The sequence below is a fragment of the Aegilops tauschii genome, chromosome 4, assembly GCF_002575655.3.
Source record: "Aegilops tauschii subsp. strangulata cultivar AL8/78 chromosome 4, Aet v6.0, whole genome shotgun sequence".
Lineage (NCBI taxonomy): Eukaryota > Viridiplantae > Streptophyta > Magnoliopsida > Poales > Poaceae > Aegilops > Aegilops tauschii.
In genome coordinates, this window is record NC_053038.3 from 30774385 (window position 1) to 30801829 (window position 27445).

The 27445-nt window shown below is 45.3% G+C and overlaps 3 protein-coding genes across 3 annotated transcripts; 1 reads left to right on the forward strand and 2 right to left on the reverse strand.

Annotated features, from left to right (window-relative positions):
- The first annotated feature begins 4503 nt into the window (after window positions 1-4503).
- Window positions 4504-5731, forward strand: LOC109753965 (zinc-finger homeodomain protein 11). Its single transcript, XM_020312885.4, has one exon. The coding sequence runs from the start codon at window positions 4843-4845 to the stop codon at window positions 5539-5541; it is 699 nt and encodes a 232-aa protein (XP_020168474.1). The 5' UTR covers window positions 4504-4842; the 3' UTR covers window positions 5542-5731.
- Window positions 5732-10284: 4553 nt separating this feature from the next.
- On the reverse strand, window positions 10285-15539 carry LOC109753908 (cytochrome c oxidase assembly protein COX11, mitochondrial). The gene is made up of 6 exons (XM_020312831.4): window positions 15106-15539; window positions 14409-14461; window positions 13488-13560; window positions 13304-13408; window positions 10987-11067; window positions 10285-10593 (listed from the first exon to the last, which is right to left on the reverse strand). The coding sequence occupies exons 1-6, from the start codon at window positions 15397-15399 to the stop codon at window positions 10495-10497; spliced, it is 705 nt and encodes a 234-aa protein (XP_020168420.1). The 5' UTR covers window positions 15400-15539; the 3' UTR covers window positions 10285-10494.
- A 3952-nt stretch (window positions 15540-19491) lies between these two features.
- Window positions 19492-21191, reverse strand: LOC109753917 (caffeoylshikimate esterase). The gene has a single exon (XM_020312838.4). The coding sequence runs from the start codon at window positions 20755-20757 to the stop codon at window positions 19780-19782; it is 978 nt and encodes a 325-aa protein (XP_020168427.1). The 5' UTR covers window positions 20758-21191; the 3' UTR covers window positions 19492-19779.
- Between the last annotated feature and the right edge of the window lie 6254 nt (window positions 21192-27445).

A 27445-nucleotide genomic window follows, 5' to 3' on the forward strand; every position in this document is an offset into this window, starting at 1 on the left:
ATGTGTCCGGCCACGAGGGGACTGGACCGGAACCGGACAGGACGCGCTGCACAGCGCCGCATCATCGCCCCGTACGTCGTCATTATCGCCCAGGATAAGCAGATAAGATCGGCCCTAATAACGACGACGCCGCATCCACTGCGATGTGCAGTACACCTCCCCGCCGCGCGAGTGGCCAGGGCGTGCGCGACCGCGCGATGCATGGGCTGTCGCGCGCGCGCGGCCGGCATGCGTCGGCACGGCATGGGCGCGCGCTCGGCTCGACCGGCGGAGAGCGACTGGTGGTTCGTTAGGGCGTAAGGGCATCTGCAGCAGCGCCGACCCGTAAAAGGACATGGTATTTGTCCGAAATTCGGTTCTCCGGACATGGAAACGGGACCCATTCATCTAACCTTAGAGCAACTCCAACGGGCCGACCCAAACGAACGGCGATTTCGTTTGCTTTTTGTCCGTTTGGGTCGGCCGCCCGCCCGGCGTCCGCCCTGTTTTTCATATGGGTTGGCAGCGCGCCCAACGCGCTGACCCATATGTGCAGGCGTGGCCGGCTGGCCGCCCAATTTTGCATTGCATTCAACATATTGTGAAATAAAAATTTAACAAACAAAATAGTCCGCCCAAATAAATAGTATAGTTTTACAGGCTAAATAAAAATAAAAATGTTTCATATAGTTTTGCAAACGAATAAAAGAAGATACATCTATTGGTTGCCAACATGAGTCCACATATGCTCAACCAAATCATTTTGCAGTTGCACGTGAGTTTCCCAATCACGCATGTCTTCATGAAACTGAGTGAACTGCTCAAATGTTGCCGCTACTCCATGCTCAGGCACAACATTCTCACCCTGAAACTGAAAGCCTTGAAGTTGCTCTTATAACGCAAATATTCGCCTTAAAAAATAGCAACTGCAATCTATAATTTGTTTAATAGCTAAGCTATTAGTTTCCGCCAAACGCTACTCGTAAGGATTTGGCGGAAAGCTAGCTTCTGCCAAATGAAGCTACTAAGCTTCGCCTAATCTACCACCTAATCAAGCATTAGCACCTTCCGCCAAATGCACAAACGTCTTCTACGCTGCCTTCCGCAAAACGTAACGCAATTAGCGCAAACTCTTCCGTCAAATACTAGCCGTCTGAGCGGACGCAAAAGCAGAGACGGTACATGATGCCTTTTGATTGGCCAGAGGGATGTCGGGGCTCGCACAAAACCCCTCATGTTTGGTTTCAGTTTGTCGGAACAACATGATTCGAACCGCTCGACGGACCGGTACAGAACCACGTTGGATACCACAATACGTTCAGACCACGTGGTCCGGGCGGTTGCGGGTGGTTTGAGGGTCGGCGTTGAAGATGACCTAACTTTTCTAAGCCGTTTTCGGCACAGTCGGCCGGTGGTGGCGCGAGGACGATCTGCCTCCCCCGTCCATCCCCCACGTTGCGTGTGCCGCGGCCCATGCCGGTGGGTCGCCGCGGCGGGCGGCCGGGCGATCGGTCGAATCCTCGCGACACGCCGGCATGTGCCCATGTGCCGCCGCTCGACGCACGCGCCGGTCCGTGGCCCGGCCAGCGTCCGTGCGCGCGCATGCATGCATGCATGCACTGATGCACGCACGGCACCGCGCGCACCGCACCACACAGGACGCGGCAGGGTTGGACTTTGCACGGGGGAGGGGAAGGACGGTCTACAAGCGCTGTCGCGGTCATAGGCCGACCGGGCGGGTCAGGGCTCAGCCTCAGGTTCAGTGGCCTGCTGGTTGCTGGAGTAGGCGGGCGGGCTTTCTCGCGTTTCGTGCTGTCAACCGTTGGTGGCCTTGTCGCGCGTGGGTTGGAAGCATTCGCGGCTGAGTATGCCTGCATGCCTATGGCCGGGCTATAGACCTCAAGCTCAAGGACGTACGGCGACGGGGGCTCTCTCTGTGTGTGGAACTGTGGGTTCACATTTTTATATGGGTGGGATCATAGATGGCGTTCGCCCACCGGGTGTCAGATTACCACAAAAATCTTGTCGTTTACCCGAATTAACAGTCCATCAAGATTAGGGTTTGCTCCAGCACATTGTTTACCGGCTCGATTTTTTACTGCTTGCAATGGGCTTCTTTTGTTTCATTTTACTTTGCATTCAGGCAATCTACACATGCCAACCAGGAGTTGTTCAGTCTAGGTGATGTAAAGTATGCCTAAAAACAATACATGTAACCTAATATGGTTAAAGTTTTGAGCTATTGACTACATTCGTTATTATGGGTCTTACTCTAAAATACTTAGATAAATGTGTATCATCTCTCTTCCATTCCAATAATGCTGAATCTGGTAATACCTCAGGGAAAGACAACTTCTTCAGACTTTTTTTTTAGCATAGTACAGACGCAATCGCTCGTATACACGCGCATACACTCACCCCTGTGAACGCACACACGCACCCCGTATCACTATGAGCATCTTTGAAAGACTGATGAGCACCTCTTTGTCGACGAGAACGTCTCCTCCCACTGAATGCGCATCGCCGAAAATGCAGAAATAAATTCAGAAATAAATGCGAGCACGAGGATTTGAACCATGATGAGCTGAGAATACCACAGTCCCTCTAACCATTCAACCATAGGTTGGTTCGCACAACTTTTTCAGACTTGTTAAGCGATGATACGCGGAGAAATGCTGAGCTTCCACAGTTCCACGTAGACAACTTCATAGTACCACATGTTTACGTATTTTCTGGATTAGAATATGGTGCAAATGCGTGGAGTACACTGTTGGAGTACTTTCCGGAGACAAAAAACCACGTTATGGAACCAGCTGGCCGCATTTGTATATCACACGCTCTTTGGTCTCGCGGCACAACTTCCAATACGGATTAGTTATTTACCTATTTTTATACTCTTAATTATTTCCCATCCTAATCTGGGCACTGACTTTTTTGAGCTGGTAATCAGTGCACTCGATCCGAGAGCTAATTATTCAAGCATCAGCCACCGGCTCTTTTGTCCCTCTCCAAAGAACCTATCCGTTAGTACCAAATTAGGCAAGGTGTTACATGACCATGAGGGGCTTGCCCTACTAAACTCTATACAACCTTGTACCACTCCCGTTAATAGCCATCATGGGTATAATACTAGAGCGGAGCCGCACGTAGGAATGATAGAGCGGGGTACTATGAGGCATTGTTCTTAGAAATATAGCAAGCAAAATGTCCGCGCATCACTTATTTCTTTTTTACACCCTCAAAAAATATTTTTCTTTTGCGGTATTAACACCATGGAATGTTCTATTAATTAGTGTGAGGGGGGAGGGGGGATTAGTTTTTTTTAACACATTACAACCGTAGATGTTCACATACAGACGCACATACACTCATCTTGATGAATACATGCACGCACACCCTACCCCTACGAACATCGAGACACTTATCTGGCACAACATATTAAGATTGATGAAGTCACCATGGATGCCTTCATAGTCGAATATATTAAAAATCCAGAACGTGTGCGGATATGAGAATACACTATTGAGTAGAATTATTTTCGTGGAAATATAGTTATATGAGCGAAATGCAAAAGATATGTGAGGGGTGGACGAATTTGCTTGAGTACTGCTGGTACTCAAGTAAAAAATTCACTGAAATACTCCCTCCATTGCAAAATAATTGAGTTCTAGGTTTGTACAAATTTAAATTTGTTTAAGTCTGACAAATCTGTAGAAAAACATATTAAAATCTACAACGCAAAATTAATCTCATGTGTTTTTTTATAAAATATATTATTATTATACTATACTTGCAAAATGGATATGTTGCAAAACGGATATGTTTTCATACTACATGTATTTGGTAAATTAGATCTTAACACATTTTCCTGTAAAGTTTATCAAACTTAAACAAACCCCAAAACTTCAATTATTTCGAAACCGATGGAGTAGGCCGATATATACGTTGAGGGATGGATGCCACGATACACCATCTGTTGGAGGCCCCTTGTTTTTCTCCCTTGGTCATCTCATTCAAAGATAGATGGCCAAATAAATCTTGTGCTGAAGATGCTCTGACCGACTCATTCGCGATTCCATGAAGAATCGTGATGAAACCGGAGATCACCAAATATTCTACTGATAATAATTATTTAACATATCTAATCATATGATAGATCCGGGTGATCGGTTGTGTCTGCCGAATCACGCTTAGCATAAGAGATAGCAGAAATGTTCTCAATCGCATAAATGTACATGCATGCACATTAGAGTTAGTTTTCAAAACAATGCATTTGCGAAGTTACATTTTTATTGTTTATGGATGATATACACTTCTGTATGCAAAGTACGTGCACATCCTAAATACGACATGGGAAGATATACTCCATGTGTGATCGTATCTTGAAAAGATTCTGGCTCAAAACATTGCACCTGCTACCCTCCAAGGGCAGCACAGAGGAAAGTCAAACAGTGCCCCTGTCTGTCCTCCATTTGCTTGCGGCAGCGAGAAGCAGTCCCCCCTACACCCAAAATGCCAGGATCACAAAATATATTGCAAGAATCAAGAACAACACACGGCAAATCTACCATCTCGACGTGCACCGAACTGCCGAGCCACAACCACAGTTCCCACATCTCCACATGCATTATGCTTGAGTACCAGCAGTACTTCTTCCACTACATACCCAGCACAAACTTACAGCTCCTCTCAAGCTCCCACGTAGCATGCACAGCTGCTGCTGAACGGGCCACATAGTAGAAGTAGAGAGAGAGAGAGGTGGGAGGGAGAGAGAGAGAGAGAGAGGGAGGGAGAGAGGAGGGAGAGGGAAAGAAGAAGAAGAAAGAAGGCAAGAAAGAGGGAGGGAGGGAGGAGAAGAGAGCAATGGAGCAGCTGCAGCACCAGCAGGAGCGGGCGAGGGAGGTGTACAGGGAGTGCCTGCGCAACCACGCGGCGAAGCTGGGCACCTACGCCTCCGATGGCTGCTGCGAGTACACCCCCGACGACAGCCAGCCCGCCGCGCTCCTCTGCGCCGCCTGCGGCTGCCACCGCAACTTCCACCGCAAGGCATTCCTCGACGGCGCGGCCTCTCCCGGCGCCGCCAGCCAGCACGCGCCGCTAATGCTGCCCTCTCCCGGCGCCCCGCCGGGCTACATGCACCACCACCTGGCAATGGCCGGCCCCTCCGGGGTCGCCATGGGCGGCGGCGACGGCGGCGGGTCGCACAGCGGCGGGGGCAGCAGGCGGCGGACGCGGACCAAGTTCACGGACGAGCAGAAGGCGCGGATGCTGCGCTTCGCCGAGCGGCTGGGGTGGCGGATGCCCAAGCGCGAGCCCGGCCGCGCGCCCGGGGACGACGAGGTCGCGCGCTTCTGCCGGGAGATCGGGGTCACCAGGCAGGTCTTCAAGGTCTGGATGCACAACCACAAGGCCGGTGTCGGCGGCAGCGGGGGCGCCGGCGCCCAGACGTCGTCATCGACCACGCGCGGCGGCGGAGGTGGAGGCGCGGGGGGCATGTCGCCGGCGATGGGTGGCGACGGTGAGGACGACGAGGAGGTGAGGGGCAGCGAGATGTGCATGTAGTAGTTCTTCCTCCTACGTGTAGTGGGAGGGATGGCATGGCTAGGCTGGGATAATTTAACTCCTTCTTTTTCGCTAATTTCTTCGCCATTTTTTGCTTCGTCCGGTTGATTCTTGACGATTGTGTTTAACAGTGATCCTAATGATGCGTTATTTTGATGATTAATTAATTGATTTTGTTGTTACCCTCAAAGGAGGCTCGTGTCTTTACTTGTTACTTGATTGTCCACTTTAATTACCATATCTATCATGATAGCTGACTTGAAATTGTCCACTTTACCATATCCATCTAGAAGTACAAATGAGCAATGCATACTTAATTTTCATTTGCACTTAGTTTAACTTGATCTTGCAAGGCCTCATTGATTTATTCATGAAAGATGGAGAGAGTACAGATAAAATGGCCTGTGAAGGCTAGCTTGCTCCACTGGACTCCTCTGAATGGAGGGACTCGCAAAAAAATGTATATGATTTTCCTTTCCTGTGGAGAGATATTTGGTTCAGAACAGCTGAACTTCCAAAATTCATTACTTTCCTACGTGCTAATTTAGATATTTTTTTTACCAAGAGGTTGAACATTCTGGAGAATTTGTGTGCTTCTTAGCGGTGCAATGAAACAACTTTAGTGCCTTTTTTTTCTCGGTCCACGATAGGAAGTACTAAGTCATGGCATTTTATTCCTGTGTTCCAAACAGGCAGAGGGTTCATTACGTTTAAATCCATTATGATGAGCCAATATATTCCAAACAGCCTGATTTGTGCTGCATAAATGAGTGCAATGTAATATTTCAAACAGATAGGGATACCACTTCTTGAATATATTTTCCAGACAACCACATGGTCCTCTTTCGGTTTCCTATCGCATTTGGTCGATAGTATGTGATATCTGCAATTTTTACTTATAGATATCGCATATATATCGCTCAGAGTTTATACATTTTCACTTGTAGCTTTGCATTAATAAAGATTAGTTAGAGACACATCAGTTACTATTTAAATGTTGGTATATAGACTGGATTCCTCCAATCTCGGATTCGTTCACCATTTCTATTATAGTCTGTAGTAGTATAGTTATGAATCCTATAACATCACATAAAAGTACTTTTAGATGCAAATCTAAGCACATACATAGGCTTCAAATCGAAATATGTATAAATATGAGTCAATATTATTAAGAATGGTTGCCTATATCCTTAGATTGAGAAAGGGAGATATGCATATTACCACAGAGCAAGGGTTTGCCGACTACGTAGTCCCATAAATAATCATTTACTGATGAAAGATGAAGAGTAACACAAGTACACAACGAACCAACACAAAATAACTAGAGATCGTTCAGTACACCGTAAGGGCTTGAATGCACGAGCTGTATCTGGTTCGTGCGTACGGCTGTGGGTTTGTCAAACGAAATAACTCACGTAATTCCGAGCAGAACCATCTCGATCGATCGTGCTATTTATGATCATGCAGAGCGTCGCATAGTCGCATGTGATTGGGCATGTGATGTGAGTTGCAACGGGTACGGTGATAATACTATATATAGACTGATCTTAGTGGAGTAATGTGTGGGATGGGGTGAAGCTAGAACGGGATCAGCTAACTCGAGTGTGTGTCCGTATGCGATCATGTACTGTAATCTCATGTGGCGAGATGGCCGTGAGAGGAATATATAATCATGGGATATATATCGAGGTATGGTCAGGGATAGATCAGACTGTTTCTAGCTACTTCCTATCGCTGCATTAGATGAATTAATCTATTGCTGTGTCGGCTAACATTTTAGTTCCATTCGAGAAGATATCATCTACTCCCTTCGTTTCTAAATATAAGTAGACTACATACGAAGCAAAGTGAGTGAATATGCACTCTAAAATGTATTTATATACATATGTATGTTGTCTATAATGAAAGCTCTACAAAGACTTATATTTAGAAACGGAGAGAATAATAAAGGTAAGAAGAATGTCCACTAAGGCTGGCAAGATATTTCGTCGAATCCTCACGAAAATCACGAAACCAAGAGCGATTGGATCAAATTCTGGAAAATCTAACCATATGCCAGTATTCTTGTCGGTTTGGGTCACTTACAGAAAGACATGCGCAAGAACAATTGGTGGATATCAGGGATAAATTAGTGATCCCAAAAAGCGTGGTACAAAAATGCAGTAGAGTTTAAACCCATATGAGTGAGACTTATGGCGCGGAATATTTCATACTCCCTCCGTCCGGAATTACTTGTCAAGGAAATGGATGTATGTAGACATTTTTTAGTTCTAAATACATCCATTTTTATTCATTTTAGAGACAAGTAATTTCGGACGAAGGGAGTAGATGATTACATTTTCATTGGCTTCCAGTCATCTTTTTCGGTGTGGTTCGATCAGGGATCCGATGACCGAGTGCTCTTCTTTTTTTTCCTTCATCTTCCTCCTCCCACCCCAACGCCCCCCCCCCCCCCCCCCCACACACACACACACACTCCGCACATACATTCCTATGTCTGCCACCCCGCTATCGTAAAGTGGTTCTCACTAGCCAATTACTTTTTGGGGAGCACAACTTAAATTCCCTTCCGAAAAGATGACTAGTTTTTTATAAGACATCTTGTGATGACCCCTAGCCGCACAAAAAGGGATGATTCCACTAAAGAGCTTTTTCTTCACATGGATAGCCAAACTTCATCACTTGATTATCAAAAACAACTTCATCACTTAAACCCATTTAAGCATTAAGAACATATTATTTGTAGTTCAATTTGAATTGCAAAAACATGTCTTATATTTTGGTACAGAGGGAGTACATATAAGGTGTTCTATGGATAATGCCCATGTACGTATTTTGCGTGGCCATGGAAATTATTTGCTGACTCGAGCCTGTATGACCGATGGATCAAAATACTCCAAGACCCTGCCTTTATACGAGTATTATCTTCTAAATAAATAACATCATAGAATAAAGTAAAATCAAAACGCAATTCTTATGGCATACTTGGCCTGCTACCAAATCAAGTCAAATTTCAATAGAACTCATTTGCAAATATGAGAAGTAAAAAAAAATCTATGCCGTGTAATTACTTGTCCGCTAGCTATATTTTGAAACCACATATAAATTCCGGACAACTTGGCTCGGGACTTTTTTTTGTCATGCCTACTTCAGGTTTAGTTCCACAGTGGATGACATACATTAAGTAAACATTTTTCCAGGCAAGTATCGTACTTCTACTATGTCTTGTATAGTTTTTTTATTTGAGATACCAAACACATTGTGGAGGCACACACACGCACACAACTAAATTTTTCTGCGTATGTATGTACCACATGCCAAAATTGAGGAGACGTTCTCAAGTTGACACGTCATCGTCCCCGGGTGTTTACTTACTTTGTCCCGATGTGCTTATGGGTCACATCACTGGCTGCCGCTCTCCGGAACCATGCAGAGGGAGACCTGGCACTTGGGTGCATCGCACCGGGAGACGCCCAAGTCTGAAGCCTCTGACTGGCCACCTTCCCCCAGCAGACCAGCCGAGTGAACATCACACAATCATCATAGCGACTATACTCACATCATCATAGGATCCGCACCGTCACGAACTTGGCCCAGACTCACCTCAGCACTTGCACTGCACTGCGCGCATCATCCAAACGAGTACCTGCGTACCCGGGCGCCCCGGTAAAGATGACTGCCGCGCCGCACGGCATGAGGTGGTACGTTCGTACGTGCGCCACCGCCACCGCCACGGCCGCCGTACGCAGCGAGCAGCGACTGTCTCCTGCGCCGCGCAGCAGCAACACGATCGCATGCAATGCAACCGAACTGATGCAGTGCTGCTGCAAAAGCCGGCGCACTCCTGCCGCCGCTAGCCGCCGAGGCCGAGGCGAGGCGCCTAGCAGCAGATATGGGCCGTGGATGTCGTAGCATATGCTGGTGTCAGCGTCGGAGCTCGCAGCCTCCGTGGACGGGGGTGGATTCGGTGGCGCTCGCCGGTCCCGGCGCCGTATCCAGGCCCGGGGCCGGGGCCACGGCGAGGCGAGGCGATCCGCACGGCGGATTCGCTCGCTGGCGCGACGCGGGGTCGCGGCCAAACACTACCGCCGGTACAAGAAAAATATACTCCCAGCAGTGCCCTCCACTCGACGTGCGACAGCAGCTCAACAGCCGCAGCAGGGTGCCTGCCCTGGCCTCGTCTCTTCTCCCGTAGCCGCGGGGGCGGGGCCAATCGAATCCCGCAATGCACAGGGCTGCCGGCTACCGTCCGAAAGACCTGTACCGTTCCCATACGATTCGATTCGACCGATCTTTCATGTGATCTTCTCTCCTCTTAAGCACTCATGTCGCGACACACACAGGCACGTACTCCTAGCTGGTGATACATACAGTACATCCCACGCCAGCATGTTTGGCCACCAAGGCACCAACGGGAATTCTACGTGGAAATTAAACAGTACTACTCCCTTTGTCCCGAATTACTTGGCGCGAAAATGGATAAAAATGGATGTATTTAAAACTAAAAACTTGTCGAGATATATCCATTTCTGCAACAAGCAATTCCAGACGGAGGGAGTATTTTTTTTCTTTCAATCTGCATCCAGGAGCTACGTGCTTGTACGTACCAATGGTCTTTCTTGGCAAGACTTGAGGGTTGAGAGGAATGTCAAGTCATAACCTTATCATTTTTAAGTCCAAACACACGTGATAAGGTTCCCTGATACCATCAATACAATACGTTCCCCTCCTTGATTCTTGAGATTGGCACAAAACTGTTTCTGAAATTTGATTGCATTGGAGCAACTCTTACAGATTATTTGCAAAAATTCCCACCAACCATGTGAACTAATAATAACTACATAAAAAAGCCTAGCCTTTTACTCTTGGTGTTACATGAGAAGGAATTCTTAGGCACATGATTTTCGTAACTGTTTCAATAGAATTAGTGTTGCAGGTCACTTACAAATATTCCTACTCTTTCACCTTAAAGAATGTATAGGAAAGAACAATATTGTTCACCCCGTCCATTTTGGGGTCCGTCTCAAACTCAGGATCAATGTAGAAGAATACCTGAAAGTTTTCAGGTGCGTGTTAGAACAACCAGCAGAGTTACCATGGGTACATATTAGTATGATACAATAGTTCAACTTACGCAGTTTCAGTTCCTATCATTAGAAATACTCCCTCCGTTCCAAAATAGATGACCCAACTTTGTACTAACTTTGTACTAAAGTTAGTATAAAGTTGGGTCATCTATAGTTTTCTAGAGTTTCTACAATGTAGAAGAATTTCTAGAGTTTTTTCTTTTACAGGATTGTTCTGGGAATATATAGTTTTGCCTTTGGAGCGAGAGTTGTAGTGCCCTGAATCTTACTGTTTAAGTAAGTTTTTCTGTTTGTGCAGAAATAGTGATGCCAACTAGAAAAGCCATCATTACTGCATAGAATGCAAAATTAAACTCACCGGCATGTCAATCTGCTCCCCGGGAAGAAGTGTTTGCTCCTCAAAGCAGAAACATTGTATTTTATTGAAGTAAATTGCAGCCTGCAGGGTAGGAAAAAAGGACTTGTAAACTCAAAACATCAGGAGACAAGACTTGGCATAGGTAGAATACCCTCAACTTATCTTCAGTGCAGCAATAAACTAGGCTGAAAATGTAAAGTCATCTTAGTGCTTCATGTTTTAAAATAAATAGCCATCACCTCAACAATGGTTTTATATCTACAATTTTCTGAAAGCAATTTCATTTTCCACCTCATTCGCAAAAGTCAACCGTGATTCATATTTTTCTCTGGTAGAAATCAAGTTCAGAGCTATTTTGCCCACCGTATTGCCACGAAGGCACTAATTATAGGCTAACAAGAAGAAAACATGATGAAAAGTCTACAGCCTGAACACTCTTGACAATCATGCTTCCCAGCACATGCCAACAAGGTTAAGGTTCCAAAGTTGTGCTCCATCAAAGACAGGGGTTTCTTTCATTCATAACAATTGCAGCTTATTTGACATCACAAAAATACATGTACCTAGTCTTGTTTCTAGGGTAGGGCTTTTGTAACAGGTCGAGTACAATCTTCAAAGAGTAAAGGATATATCTACCGAAACTTACATCTGCAAATAGTAGCAAACCAGTATGATACATACATTTTCAAGGCTTAACTACACTTTCTCGTGCTCTTATGTATCCTGAAAGTCCTTTATTACTCTAAAGTCTGAACCACAAAAATCGACAGAGATTTGTCTGATGTTCTAAGATGCTCTTAAGAAAACAAAAGGAAAATATTGCACCTGACATTTCTTGGCCATCATAACATAGGAAATATTGCCAGAAGGAACTATGCTTTATTGGTTGAACATATTGTCGTTCATCATAGCATCTCTAGCAGATGCCTCAAAAGTCATATTTGAGGAGAATTTTTTTGTTTGGGGAAATTAAGCATCAGCTAGCAGATCCCTCAAAAAGTTTAATCCCACAAAAATGACCCCCCCCCCCCCAAAAAAAAAAAAACTGCCATCCATCTCAAATTTAGTCCAGCAGCAGCCGTTCTCAGTAAAAATAGGGAGACGCTCCGACCTGGTGAACGCGAAAATGGACCCCCCCCCCCACCCCCACCTCACCCCACCGCCCCCGCAATCCGGCGAATCTCGGCAGCAACAAGGAATTTCACGAAATTGGGCAGCAGCCACTTCGGCCGGTTCCATGGTCGGCGGCACCCCACTCATCCCGTTCGTTCTTTTCCTCCTTCTCCACGCCCCTGCCTGAAACAACAGCCACTTCCCGTAGGTGTTTTCCCAGGCCGCTGCCGCCGCCACCAGCCCCATCTCGCGACCGAGATGAAGCAGTTACGCGAAATTCTGTTGCAGCAAGATCATGCAGTCAGGCTTGACTGCATGCTGCCCGCCCTGAACGAGCCACTGTACTGCAGCCCGTGGCGTGCCAGGGCAGAGCGTGCCCACGAACGGAGACAGGACGCCGCCATCGCCCTCCACCTCGTGCGCTCCCCCCCCCCCCCCCCCCCTGCGCGCCGCAGTCATGAAGCCCGTGATCTTGAGCTCGCAGCAGGACTTGGTGCTGAGCACCACCTCGTGGGCGATGGGGTTGAGGAACTCGCTGATGCCATGGACCTCAGGTGCAGCTGGGCGGCTGGCCAGGGTGGCGCTTGCTCCCGTGGATGACGTCGCGCAGGTTGGCTATTGAGCACGAGCATTCGGACCGCACTGGCACTGGAGCTGTTGGCCTTGGGCTTGGGCACGTGCACCTCCGACGGCTGGGACTGGCACTGCAGCGGCTTCTTCAGTGCGAACCACACTGTCGGCGCCGGCGCCGGTGCCGCAACCTTCTCCTCGCTACATGTGCTGCTTGTGTGTGTGCGAACTGCTTGCGTATGCGTACGATCGTGATGATTGTGGGCTGCGTGCATGTGTGTTATAGGTGTTTGCTAAAATGCATGACCAAATATTTAGTACAGGGGATTAAGTTTTAGGGGATCTGCTAGCTGAAGAAAACTTTAATCCCTCAAAAAAATTGACTTTTGGGGATAGGGAGAAGGTTTGAGGGATTAAGTTTAGAGCATCTGTTAGAGATGCTCTCAGGAACACTATGCAGCAATGAGAACAACGTATTACACAAAGTTCCCACAAAATTTCTGACAAAATAATAAAACAAGATAAATGGATACAACTATACTGCAACGTGCAATTAGGTTCCAAGAGGAAACAGCAGGGACATGAAGATTGTGTCATAATAATAAATGAATATGCAAGATTACAGCTTTTATACCTTCATCGGAGCAACATTATACGTGGACACACCAGTAATTGGAGCTGAACTGCGATTTTCAGCAGTATAAAATGCAAGAGCACTTTCACCAGGCTTAACCTTAACCTATAATTGGAATAGAGCAAGAATAAATACACGCACAAACAAAAATGCTTTTTCATTGGCACTAAAGTTCTGATGGTACCTCTCTCTGCGTAGGAATAAACTTCCATGGCATTCCATCAGCAACATCAGCATTAAATTGGATAACTATCTCTCTGCAAACAAAATGGACGCCTTAATCTAAGGAACAAGGGAAAGCCCCAACATAAGAACTGAAGCACTACTATACTTCCTGCATAACATTACATGTGAGATGCTATGCCACTTATGTGAATACCAGGAAACTCTGAGCAGTTAGTTTTTTCTTGTTTGAACTTTGAAGGATGTAGTTAAAATCAAACGTTAAAAAGGGATCTACGTCAGCACCTTAACGCTTTTATCAAGTTCTACAACAGTTAGCTTTTGGTAATACTGCAGACACGCGATGGTGATCAACACTGTACCAACTAAACCTTCAAGATAATGTATTCCAGATATCTTCCACCAAATCAAGTGTCATATCAGCTTAGTATTGCTGAAAGATAATCAGAAGGACCGTGCAGGGGACAAGTAAAAGGAATCTACTTCATGCAACCACCAGCTAGCCAACAACACATGGACTGCACAATGTTCGTAAAACTGACTACAGCCAAGTTGCAAGTCATACTAGAAGTGCTAGTCATAAGATATGAACGGCCAAGATGAGACAGCAAGTTATTCTAGAGAAGTCAGCAAGCACAATGGAGCAGACTGGAACTTCATGACCTCTCAGAGTAAATTCACGGTGAAGTCTTTTAACGGAACCTTCAGATCAACAATTTCTTTCTCTAAAACACACAAAAGCTTCGTGCGTCAATGAATAATTATATTAACATTCAAGGTACAATAAAATGAACTATGCAAAATAATCTATCCAGAGGAAACTGCTAAGGAATGATTCAGTGGTTTGTTGTGGGGTTCAAAAAGATCTAAACGGAAATGGAAGTACCCGGAAACTTGGTACCCCATGTTTAACAAGAGTCACCTTGATGGCGTCGTTCCGACTCGAGCATGTCGGGAGATCTTCTCCTCTACACTCTGCAGAGGATCAAACATTGTTATACACCAGGAACACGACACTCCAAGTACAGGCACACTGGATGTTCAATCTTAACGCCCCTTTCGACTATTTACCTATTTACCAGCACCAATAAGAGCTGTCTCCATACCAAATTTTGACTAAGCCTGGCAGTTACCATTTTTTGTTTTCAAAATTAGATCAACATCTTGCATGCAAATCTTTGTCTTGAAATGAATCAGAAATAGTTTGATGGCATTTCAACAGAACATGAACAAATTTCAAGCACACAATTATAGATGGCCATGGATAGAACATTCAGAGACCCAGAAGAGGCCGCATTTCCCCATACTATATAATCTTCTAATTAGAGAACTACTCCGAAGTCTACACATCCCCATTTTAACCTTAAGAAAGAGGATCACAAATTATGAACTCCGCATAACCTAGGAATCATATCAATTCCCGCACATAACATGTACAGGAAGCAGATTTTAAATCTGAACCCTACTCAATCATGGATCGGTGTTGTTAGTGTCGACCAAATCAAGCACAACCTAATAAATGGTGATCCTCGGAAATGCGCCGTTCCGAGAACCCCAAATTCCCCACTTGCATAAGTAAATCGAATGGGGGTAGTAGGGGGGCGGGGGAGGGGGCAGACCTCGCGGCGCTGGACGGTGCCGCCGTACCCGGTGGCCTGGCAGAACCGGCGGTAGAGCGGGACGGCGGCGTAGGAGGCGCCGACCATGGCGACTGCCACGCCGACAAGGTAACCCAGGGTCTTCCTAGAGCTCTTCTCCCGGCCCGCTGCCGCGGCGGCGGCGGCGGCGGAGGAAGATGCGAGCCCGCGACGGAGGAAGACGTCCGCCGCGGGCTGCCACAGATGGCAAGGGGTGAGGCGGCGGGCGAACGGGGCAGAGAGGTGGCGGTGGAGGAGCCTGGGGAGCGGAGGCATCGCGTCGGCGACGCCGGGGCCGGCGAGAGGTCAGAGATGAGGCCACGGATGGCAAGGGGGGATGCCGCCGCCGCGATTCGCTGTGATGTGTTCGGCTTACTTGCAAAATGCAAATGCAAGGCCTGCTGTACTGCCAGCGATGGGCAACTGCAGCGATCTGAGACGTTGGATCCATATCAGACGGCTCTCGGTAAGATGTTCAGGGTCAGAGGCGCGAACCGCGACAGCGTGTGCTCTGATTGAAGGAAATGGACAGCTATGTGCGTTATTTGTGCATACGTTTCTTTTGAACACAATTTATCAATCTAGCTGCATCAACATGTCCACGCATAGTATAACTCGATTTATATTTATATCAAGAAAATCGATTTTGCCCCAAATTTTAGAAAACAATGAGCATGTGTATACTAAATTCAAAGGACAGACAGTACTCATGCTGTAGCACTGAAGGTTTTTCTTTTAGTGAATTCCACTTTTTACCGTGTAGTTGTATGTCTGTGACACATATTGCCCCATTTAGTGGAATTTCTATCGAATATCAGATTCTAGAGATTTTTAACACGATTTTATCCCAATTTTGCATTTTTCTTGTTTATGTTTGACAGGATCGGCGTGTTGCAAAAATGATTCATACCAGAATGTGTAAAGATCGGAGGGCATCATTGACGATCATGTCCAGACTTCTCTTGTCCATATGTTCCATTCCTCCTCCTCATCCATATATTTTTGGACCCCGAGCGTCATCTCACACCTTGCCTAATGAAAACCCATCAGAACCGAGGGTCCAAAGCTTCTAAAAGGGGTATTCCACATGAATTCCCACTCGACGGGGTAATTAGTGTCATAATTGCATATCTAGGGGGTCAAATGTGGTGACCGCGGGCATGGGCGATTGTAGTTTTTTTTTCTTTGAGAAATTTTTTAGCGATTGCAGTAGCACTCAACTAGTGACTACGGACATGGGCGGACGCCATGGTCTTGCGGACATAGACTGCGTAACAACACGGCCGTCGTGCCGTGTGGGCTTGAGGAAACTAGGCAATTAGGCTTACGACAGAATCCATCGCGAGGGGCACCCACGAGGCGCAAGAGATAGCTATTTCTTGCCTATGGCGAGATGGTAGGTTGTCCTGCTATAGGCGAGCGCGAGCTAGCCAGGACTTTTATTGCAGTTTTCTGGTCCACTATAGGTCTGGTTTTTCTCTGATTATTTTCCTTTTTCCTTGGTTCCTTTTTTTTTTTCACCGGTTTTCTTTGGGTTTTCTTTTTTTCCTTTGTGATAGCTTCTGTTTTTTTTCACTGGGTTTTTTCCTCGGTTTTCACTAGTTTTCCCTTCTCTTTCCTTTCTTCTCTGTTTTCCTTAGTGTTTTTTTCTTAGAATTTTTTCCTTCGGTTATAATTTTTCTTTTTGTTTTCTTTGTTTCTCTTTCTTTTTCACCACTTTTATCCCGATTTATTTCCCTTTTTTCTTTCATTTTTTGTATGTGTTTTTCTTTACGGTTTCATCGGGATTTGGAACATTTGTCAATTGTTGCTTGTCCATGGGACTCTTTTAGGTTTTTCTTTGTTTTCTTTTTTTGTTTGTCAGTTTTAATCTTTTTTTTATTTTATAGAACATGAACATTTTTCAAATACACCGATTAATATTTTTAAATACATAATTTTTTATGTCTCCTTTTTCATATAAATCGTACAGTTTTTGTATACACCAAGAATTTTAAATATACGTTTTAAGCATTTTTCATGTACATGTTTAACATTTTTCTAATACATGATTAATATTTTTATTAAATATATACTTTTGATGTCTAACATTCTTACATACATAATATACATTTTTTCAAAATATATTTTTATGTCTAATTTTCTCATACACATTCTACAATTTTTGTATACATCACAAACATTTTCTATGTACACGTTTAACACTTTTCTAATACATGATAAATATAGTTTCTAAACATATATTTATTTTCATGTATAGTTTTGTCATACGCATTCTACTTTTCTGTATACATCAGGAAAAATTCTACACGTTTCAAAATTTTAAAATACATGCTTAATATTGAGATCCATGATTAACTGTGTTTTAGCATATATATTTTCCATGTCTAGTATGCATTGTACATTATTGGTATACATCAAAAACATATTTTACATGAATTTAAATGTTTTATAACATTTTTAAATACATGATTAATGTTTTTAAAATACGTATTCTTTATGTCTACTTTTCCGAGCGCATTGTACATATTTTGTATAATGAGAAATAGTTTTTATACACGGTTAATATTTAAATGCATCATTAAAAAATTTCATTTTTCTGTGTAAAGTTATGTTTATAATAGATATATTTAGAATTTTATGAAATATAAGAAAAGTAATAAAAAAAGCGACAATGTAAAACAAGGAGGAGCTACCTACCTGGGCGGCCATTTACGCGACCCCTGACGCGAGCGAGCGCTACAGCTCATGGCAAATCCTATTGAATACCTGCGTTCGCTGAATTGTTTTGTCTTTTTTTCCTTCGCTGGTTCGCTCGCCTTGCTCGGATTTTTTTCTCGTTTTCTTTTTTCTTTGTTTCTTCACGTTTTTTTGGTCTTTCTGTTGGTATTCTTCACTGGGTGTTTTGGTTTTTTCGTTGCTGGTTCTTTGTTTTTTTTGCATTTTAATTTTCTTTGGTTTTTCTTTGATTTTCTTTCTCATTATCGGTTTTCTTTGTTATTCTTTTTTTCGAGATACTACGATTTTCTTCGTTTTTTCATCGGTTTAGTCATTATACTTTGGTTTTATTTTTTTGAAGGTCTGTTTTAGTTTTAAATGGGTTTCTTTGTTTCTTTTATTTGTTTTCTTTTGTTTCACGTAGGTTTTCTCAGTATAAAATATACATTTTTAGTGTACTCATGAAACATTTTTTGATACGCATTAAACATTTTTCAAATGCTTGATTAACATTTTTAAGTACAAGATTAACATTTTTTAATATATGGTCAATACTTTTTTAATACATAGTCAACATTTTCTATACACATTCAACATTTTTTGAAATGCCTGATTAACACTTTTGAAATACAAGATTAATATTTTTAATACACGGTCAACATTTTTTCTATACACACTTTAAAGTTTTCAAATACTCGATTAACATTTTTCAAATACAAGATCAACATTTTTCTGGTCAACATTTTTTCTAAGAACATTTTAACAGTTTTCCAAATGCATCATCAACATTTTCTGAATGCACGATTAACATTTTTAATGCATGATCAACATTTTTTCTAAATACATTTTACATTTTCCGAATGCGTGATTAACATTTCTAAATACTTGTTAAATATTATTTTAAATGCTTGATTAACATTTTAATATATGCGGCACATACTTTTTTATTTTCTGTTTAATTAAAGTTTAATGTAAATGTGGGATTTGGCATGTTTAAACTTTAATTGTTTTTTTCAAGCCAGCGTTCAAAAAATATGGGTCGGGTCAACATTAGGTGCACGCGTTGACCCAAATGAAAAACCGGACACTAGGGTACGACCCAAACAAACAAAAAACTGAACCAGTTGGAGTTGCTATTATCCGATTCATAGTAGAATCCGAAGGACGAACCTGTATCAAGAGCGGCATGAGCTTCTTAGAATTTTTTGAAGGATGCAAATTTGATTTTTGTGACATGGTATCATGTGATGCTTGGTATCATCGGATATTTTCCCACCACTCAGCACCACACTCCCCTGCTACACTTTCCCTATCCATTCCCTCCGGTGCCGTGGGTGCCTGCTACTGCTGTATGCCATGTGGCGATCAGAGGAATTTGAGAATACTTGTGTAAAAAATGCAACAACCAAATGTGTGTCCTTTTGTCAAAATTTTAATAATTGGTGGGACATGTGCTGGTACTCCGCTATTCTTCTACAGTTGTTCTGACAGAGAATTGGGGATTGGATTGTTGCCTAGCATCGACATTTTGCCCCATTCGGTATTTAGATCAATTCTCAGAACAGCGAAGGATTTGTGCTGGAAATTAAATCAGATCGGCAAGATAGGCAGCCCCACTATCCCCCAACTCCCAACCACTAACCATGGAGATGGAGACCACGACAACATTTTCATTGATGAGAAGCCATGGCCACTTGCAAAGACGAAGATACTCCTACACACCACCAGGACCGGCGCACACATTTCATCAAGACGTACGTAAGTAGTACAAGTCAACAAATCCTTTTATTGCGCCCGTACTTGGATCGGCCACGGACCACACACTGACGACACCGCCGGGCCGGAGCACGCCGTACCCATGATTGATCCATCTCTCCGAACAAGACGGACCACACACTGGCGACACGCACGGCCCGCGCACGACGCGTGACCCAACCACTAACCAACTAGTGCGGAGTGCGGACCGGCGGCGCGGGCCTTGAGCCAGTCGAGGACGTCGGCGAAGACCTGCTCCACGTTCTCCTCGGGCTCGCCGACGATCTGGTGCCACATCCCGGGGTACACGCGCAGCGTCTTGTCCTTGCTCCCCGCGCGGCGGTGCATCTCCTCCACGCACGCCGGGTCGCACACCGTGTCGTCGCCGCCGTGCACGGCCAGCAGCGGCAGCTCCAGCTCCTCGAACCGCGCCTGCAGCTCCCGGCACACCCGGAGGAGCTCGAGCGCGGTGGCGGCGCGGGGCGGCGCCGTGGTGCGGCGCGGGCTGGCCAGCGCCAGCGCGCGCTTCCACTCCACCTTGAAGGACCGGCCGGGGATGTTCCCCCTGGTGAAGGCGACGTGCCAGGTGGGCGCGACGGCGGCCGCCGCCCAGAGCAGGTGCTCCAGCGGCCAGGGCGGCATGAACCGGGGGCTCACCCCGCACATGGCGCCGTTGAGCACGGCGCCGTCGCGCCAGCGGGGCTTGTCCCGGAGGTGCAGCAGCAGCGCGATGGCGCCGCCGAGGGACTCGCCGTAGAGGAAGCAGGGCAGCGGCGGCGGGTAGTCGGCGCGGAAGGGCGCGAAGGCGGCCTCGCAGTCGTCGAGGACCGGGGTGATGTCCGGGATGTGGGCCTGCAGGCCCTCGGAGAAGCCGTGGCCCTGGTGGTCGACGGCGGCCACGGCGAAGCCCTGCTTGGCGAAGTGGACGGCGGTGAGGAGCACCATCCAGCTGGACTCGCCGGTGAAGCCGTGGACGACGGCGATGGCGCCGAGCACGGGGGCGTCCCCGCTGGGCACCCAGCGCTGGGTGAAGATGCGGAGCCCCCGCGGGTTGACGAAGGTGGAGGAGGTGTGCGTGACCCCGTGGCGCGCGTAGTACTCGTCGGCGGTGAGCCCGCCCATGGGGCTCCGCTCGTCGGCCTCCGCCACCGGATGCACCATGATGACGCCTTCTCGAGCTCTCACCCCGCTCCCCTTGGTGCGTTCTTGGAGTAGTAGATGCAAACGAGGGCGAGAGGAGGATATTTTATTTGGTACAAGTACTACCAGACTCTACAGGCGGATCGGCCGATGACGGCTGATGAATGATGCTACTGTACTACGGTATGGCGCTGGCGTGGTACCGTCGATTCTCAACAAAAAAAAAACATCATATTCAGGGTAGACAAATAATACGATTTGGAGTACTGAAATTTCTACAGAGTCCATTTGTTGGGCGACCACAGAATGTATAAAACGGAAATCTGTCACTCGGCGCAGAGGACACAGCGCATTTATTGATCAGCGTACAATGATTTTCCTGGCGCAACTTCGCACCTACCCGTCTTTACAGCAGTGTGTAGACTGAAGACCCGATGGGGATGTCCTTTTCGTTCCAAATCAGGTACCGGAATTAAATTCTGGTGAACCAGATCTGCAGCTTTTCATTTCATTGCGCCAAACAAATCAATTTCCTGGTACGTACCTCGTTCCATCTGGGGTGTTTGATATGCTTCTCCATGCTGCATTTTACATGGCTTCAACGAGAGGTCACTTGGTAACTCATATGACAACCAGAAAATGGAAGATGCACCCAGTAAGGACTAAGAGCAACTACAACGCGGCGACCCATTTCGAGCGCCGCGGACAAAATTGATGGCCCAACGCGTCAACTCATTCCAAAATTGCGACAGCACGAACGCGCCGCGCGTCCTCTCGGTGTCCGCCGCGTCCCCACCTGGCGGCCGGTCAACTACCCCGCGTCTTTATTAATGACGCAGGACGACCGTGGGCCCGTGCGTCAGCAACGGCAAGGCACCCTTTTTTAATCCGAGCGTGTCGGGGGTGGGGGGGGGGGCGTCCTCATCCTCTTGCAGACGCCCATCCCCGACTAGCCACCCTCTGCTCCCCCGTCGGCGACAACCCTAGCCACCATGGGGTTCTTCTCCGACAAGAACAAGGGCAAGGCCTCCGCCGGCGTCTTCTCGCCAGCCACGACAGCGCATTAGCGTCCGAGTGCACCAGGCGAAGTAGCACTGGGAGCACTGTGTCCTCCTCCCTTACACCGACGTCACGCTGCCACACGACTGGCACTTGGATCCGGAGAGGATCCCAGTGCCGGCGGTGTCGCGGTCGGCGCGGGCGCATGCGAAAGAGGTGCGGCACTGGCGGCAGCAGCTGACGCCGGAGCAGCGCCTCAACCCCGCATACGCATCAGACTCCCCGATTGGGAGGTCTGGTTTGCATTGGAGCACGAGGAGCAGCGTCAGCGCGGCGTTCCCCTGGGCTGGCCCGGTGCCGACGTTCGTCGACCTCACCGGCTCTGACGACGACGAGGACGCCTAGGGCAGCGCGCCTCCTAGTTCTTAGTTTTATTAAATGTTTTTACTTAATGTAATGTGGACTCGTGGACTCTTCGTCCTTTGTGGCCGGCATTAATGTTTTCTATTTTCAAAATAGTTGTGGTTTTTTGCGGCACCTCAAAAATGGGTCAGGCCAGCGTTGGTCGCAAGTGCCGACCCAAACACAAAAGCGGACATGGGTGTCCGTCGGGCCGACCCAAATGGATAAAAAGCGGACAAAATCACCGTCCGTTTGGGTCGCCGCGTTGGAGTTGCTCTAAGGGGTGTGTGGCGTCGTCTCGTAGGCCCCAACCACCACCACCACCCCACCCCACCCCCACATACACGGGGATGTGTTTGGTAGCCCACATCCACCCCAACCAGGCCCGGGCGGGAAGAAAGTGACCCGTTTGGTTACCTGGACTACATAAAATTCTTGCATCAGGCCCGGTCAAGAAGAAAGTGACCCGTTTGGTTACCTGGACTGCATCAAATTCTTGCATAGTACGGAGCTTATAAGCACTCCTCAGCCTGGCCCGGTAGGAAACGGCCGAATCAACTATTTCTAGCAAGCCAAGCTAAGGAGAGCCATATCGAGTGCACATCGATGGGTCCAGATGCACGAGCGGATGCAAGGATGTGTACAGGCTGTACTTAATTTCTTCCTCTACCTCCATTAAGCTCCTTCTTAATGCTCTTTCTTCCGCCCCTTCTAATCTACACAACGATGCTTCGATTTAAAATAAGCTCTACATGAAAAAGATGCACATCGATGTTCTGGTTCCATTTTTACGATTGGTTCATAGTTTCGTCGACCATAAATGTTCAATTTCGTGTTCATGTTTGAAACTATTTTAGATGATTTTTTTTTCAAATTCGTCGTGCACGGTGGACCGTTCGAAATTTCCTTTGACGAGTAGCTTCACCTTACAGTTTCACACGACTTTCATATTGCACAATTTCTGTTTCGACAATCATAGACGAATAGATCTAGCTCTTCTTCATGGGGTGTACGTCTGCATATATGTGATCTGTTTTAATGACACTCCTTAATCTCCTCCACCTGGTCGTATGATGACCCACAAGTATAGGGTACCTATCGTAGTCCTTTCGATAAGTAAGAGTGTCGAACCCAACAAGGAGCAGAAGGAAATGACAAGCGGTTCAGTAAGGTATTTTCTGCAAGCACTGAAATTATCGGTAATAGATAGTTTTGTGATAAGATAATTCGTAACGGGTAACAAGTGACAAGTGTAACAAAGATGCAGCAAGGTGGCCCAATCCTTTTTATAACAAAGGACAAGCCTGGACAAACTCTTATATAAAGCAAAGCGCTTCTGAGGACACATGACAATTACTGTCAAGTTAGTTGTCATCATATGCTCATATGATCCGCGTTCGCTACTTTGATAATTTGATATGTGGGTGGATCGGTGCTTGGGTGTTGTCCTTACTTGGAAAAGCCTCCCACTTATGATTAACCCCTCTCGCAAACATCCGCAACTACAAAAGAAGAATTAAGATAAATCTAACCATAACATGAAACATGTGGATCCAAATCAGCCCCTTACGAAGCAACGAATAAGCTAGGGTTTAAGCTTCTGTCACTCTAGCAACCCATCATCTACTTATTGCTTCCCAATGCCTTCCCCTAGGCCCAAATCATGGTGAAGTGTCATGTAGTCAACGTTCACATAACACCACTAGAGGAAAGACAACATACATCTCATCAAAATATCGAACGAATACCAAATTCACATGATTACTTATAACAAGACTTCTCCCATGTCCTCAGAAACAAATGTAACTACTCACAAAACATATTCATGTTCAAGATCAGAGGGGTATTGAATATCATTAAGGATCTGAACATATGATCTTCCACCAAATAAACCAACTAGCATCAACTACAAGGAGTAATCAACACTACTAGCAACCCACAGGTACCAATCTGAGGTTCTGAAACAAAGATTGAAGAGTTTGAGAGGAGATGATGCTGGTGAAGATGTTGATGGAGATTGACCCCCCTCGAAGAGAGGATCATTGGTGATGATGATGGCTTCGATTTCCCCCTCCCGGAGGGAAGTTTCCCCGGCAGAATAGCTCCGCCGGAGCCCTAGATTGCTTTTGCCCAGGTTCCGCCTCGAGACGGCGGCGCTTCGTCCCGAAAGCTTCCTTATGATTTTTTTCAGGTAAAAACCCTTCATATAGCAGAAGATGGACACCGAAGAACTGCCAGGGGGCCCACAAGCCCTGGGGGCGCGCCCAGGGGGGTAGGGCGCGCCCCCTAGGCTTGTGGCCACCTGGTTGGTCCCCTCCAGTATTTTCTTCACCCAATAATTCTTATATATTCCAAAATAATTCTTTGTAATTTTTCAGGACTTTTGGAGTTGTGCAGAATAGGTATCTCATATGCCGGTCCAGAATTCCAGTTGCCGACATTCTCCCTCTTCATGTAAATCTTGTAAAATAAGAGAGAAAAGGCATAAGTATTGTACCATAATATGAAATAAAAGTCCATAATGCAATAAATATTGATATAAAAACATGATGCAAAATGGACGTATCAACTCCCCCAAGCTTAGACCTCGCTTGTCCTCAAGCGAAAGCCGAGATCGATAATCATGGCCACATGTTTAGAGATAGAGGTGTCGATAAAATAAAATACGGAGATGAGGGCATCATGTTCGTCTTTAGAACAGTAACATATTGTTATATAACTCCTTATGCCAAAGTGACAATTTATTCACAAAGTAAAGCATGAATAAAAAAACTTTATTGAAAATCGACAAACTATGATCTCGGTCATTGAAGCAATTGCAATTTATCATAACATCGGAAAGAGTCAGTATAAGAGCTTGTCTAGCAAATCCACATGCTCAATCATCTTTTTGTCTTTCACAATTGCTAACACTCACGAGATACTTATGAGATCAAAGCTTCAATTGGAGACAGAGAAAGATAGGGGCTTATAATTTCCCCTCTCGGCGGTTTACCTCAAGGGTAATGTCAACAATAATAACTTACGATCCTACATCCGAGTGGATATATGTGTCTAGATCTTTCCCCAACACATGACGTTTGTCAAAAGAAAAAGGTGAAGTATATGGAATGGCGAGGATCACCATGACTCTTGCATAAAGATAGGTACTAAAAAGGTAAAAGATAGGTCCTTCGCAGAGGGAAGCAGAGGTTGTCATGCGCTTTTTGGTTGGATGCACGAGATCTTAATGCAAAAGAACATCACTTTATATTGCCCCTTGTGATAAAGAACTTTATTATGCAATCCATCGCTTTTATTTCTTCTATATAACAAGTTCGTATAAAGTTTATTTTCCTCACACTAATAGATCATATATATTTAAGGAGAAATTTTAATTGCTTGCACCGATGAAAACTTACTTGAAGGATCTTACTCAATCCATAGGTAGGTATAGTGGACTCTCATGGCAAAACTGGGTTTATGGTGTTTGGATGCACAAGTAGTATCTCTACTTGGTGCGCGATTTTTGGCTAGTATGAAGTGGAAGCAAGCGTCACATGTTAGAGGATCCATGACAATATAACTTCTATTCGGAAATAAGCAAACATAACTCATTATGTTGTCTTCCTTGTACAACATCAAGTTCTTAGCATATAATATTTTAATGAGTGCTCACAATCATAAAAGATGTCCAAGATAATATATTTATATGTGAACCTCTCTTTCTTTATTACTTTCTATTAATTGCAACAATGACCAAAACTATGTTCGTCAACCCACAACAAGTTTTAATCCTCATACTTCTTATATGTAAAGTCACCACTCTCCATAAGGTTATTATATAATCTTTTTATTTCCTTTGTTCTTTTTTCTTTTTCTTCTTTTCCAAGATCAAAGCAAGAAAGCAAAGCCCTCACTCAAACTACTCTTTATTATAACTTTCACACTCGATTACAAAGATAGATCACGAAGCAAAACTAAAGGACAAGATCATACTAAAAACTTTTATTCTAGTAGATCAAGATATAACCAAAAGGATCGAACTAAGATAAACAATAAAGGTAAAGATGTGATGGTGATACGATGCCGGGACACCTCCCCCAAGCTTGGCACAAGCCAAGGGGAGTGCCCATACCCATGTACTCAAGTCTCCTTCTTCGGAGGTGGTGGTGAAATATTCTTAGCAATAATGCCCTTCAGGATGCGATTCTCCTCTTCAAGCTTTTGGTTTTACTGCCTGAGGTCCATAATTTCCTTGCGGAGTTTGCCTGTGACAGTTAGAGCGCCGTCCAACCATGGATGCATCCTGTGAAGGAAATATGCCCTAGAGGCAATAATAAAGTTATTATTTATTTCCTTATTTCATGATAAAGGTTTATTATTCATGCTAGAATTGTATTAACCGGAAACTTAGTACATGTGTGAATACATGGACAAACAGAGTGTCCCTAGTATGCCTCTACTTGACTAGCTCGTTAATCAAAGATGGTTAAGTTTCCTAGCCATAGACATGTGTTGTCATTTGATGAACGGGATCACATCATTAGAGAATGATGTGATGGACAAGACCCATCCATTAGCTTAGCATTATGATGGTTAAGTTTTATTGCTATTGCTTTCTTCATGACTTATACATGTTCCTCTGACTATGAGATTATGCAACTCCCGAATACCGGAGGAACACCTTGTGTGCTATCAAACGTCACAACATAACTGGGTGATTATAAATATGCTCTACAGGTGTCTCCGAAGGTGTTTGTTGGGTTGCCATATGATGACCCACAAGTATAGGGGATCTATCGTAGTCCTTTCGATAAGTACGATTGTCGAACCCAACGAGGAGCAGAATGAAATGACAAGCGGTTTTTAGTAAGGTATTATCTGCAAGCATTGAAATTATCGGTAACAGATAGTTTTGTGATAAGGTAATTGGTAACGAGTAACAAGTAATGAAAGTAAATAAGGTGCAGCAAGGTGGCCCAATCCTTTTTGTAGCAAAGGACTTGCCTGGACAAATTCTTATATAGACGAAAGCGCCCCCGAGGACACATGGGAATTATCGTCAAGCTAGTTTTCATCACGCTCATATGATTCGCGTTCGTTACTTTGATAATCTGATATGTGGGTGGACCGGTGCTTGGGTGATGCCCTTCCTTGGACAAGGATCCCACTTATGATTAACTACTCTCGCAAGCATCCAGAACTACGAAAGAAGAATTAAGGTAAACCTAACCATAGCATGAAACATATGGATCCAAATCAGCCCCTTACGAAGCAACACATAAACTAGGGTTTAAGCTTTTGTCACTCTAGCAACCCATCATCT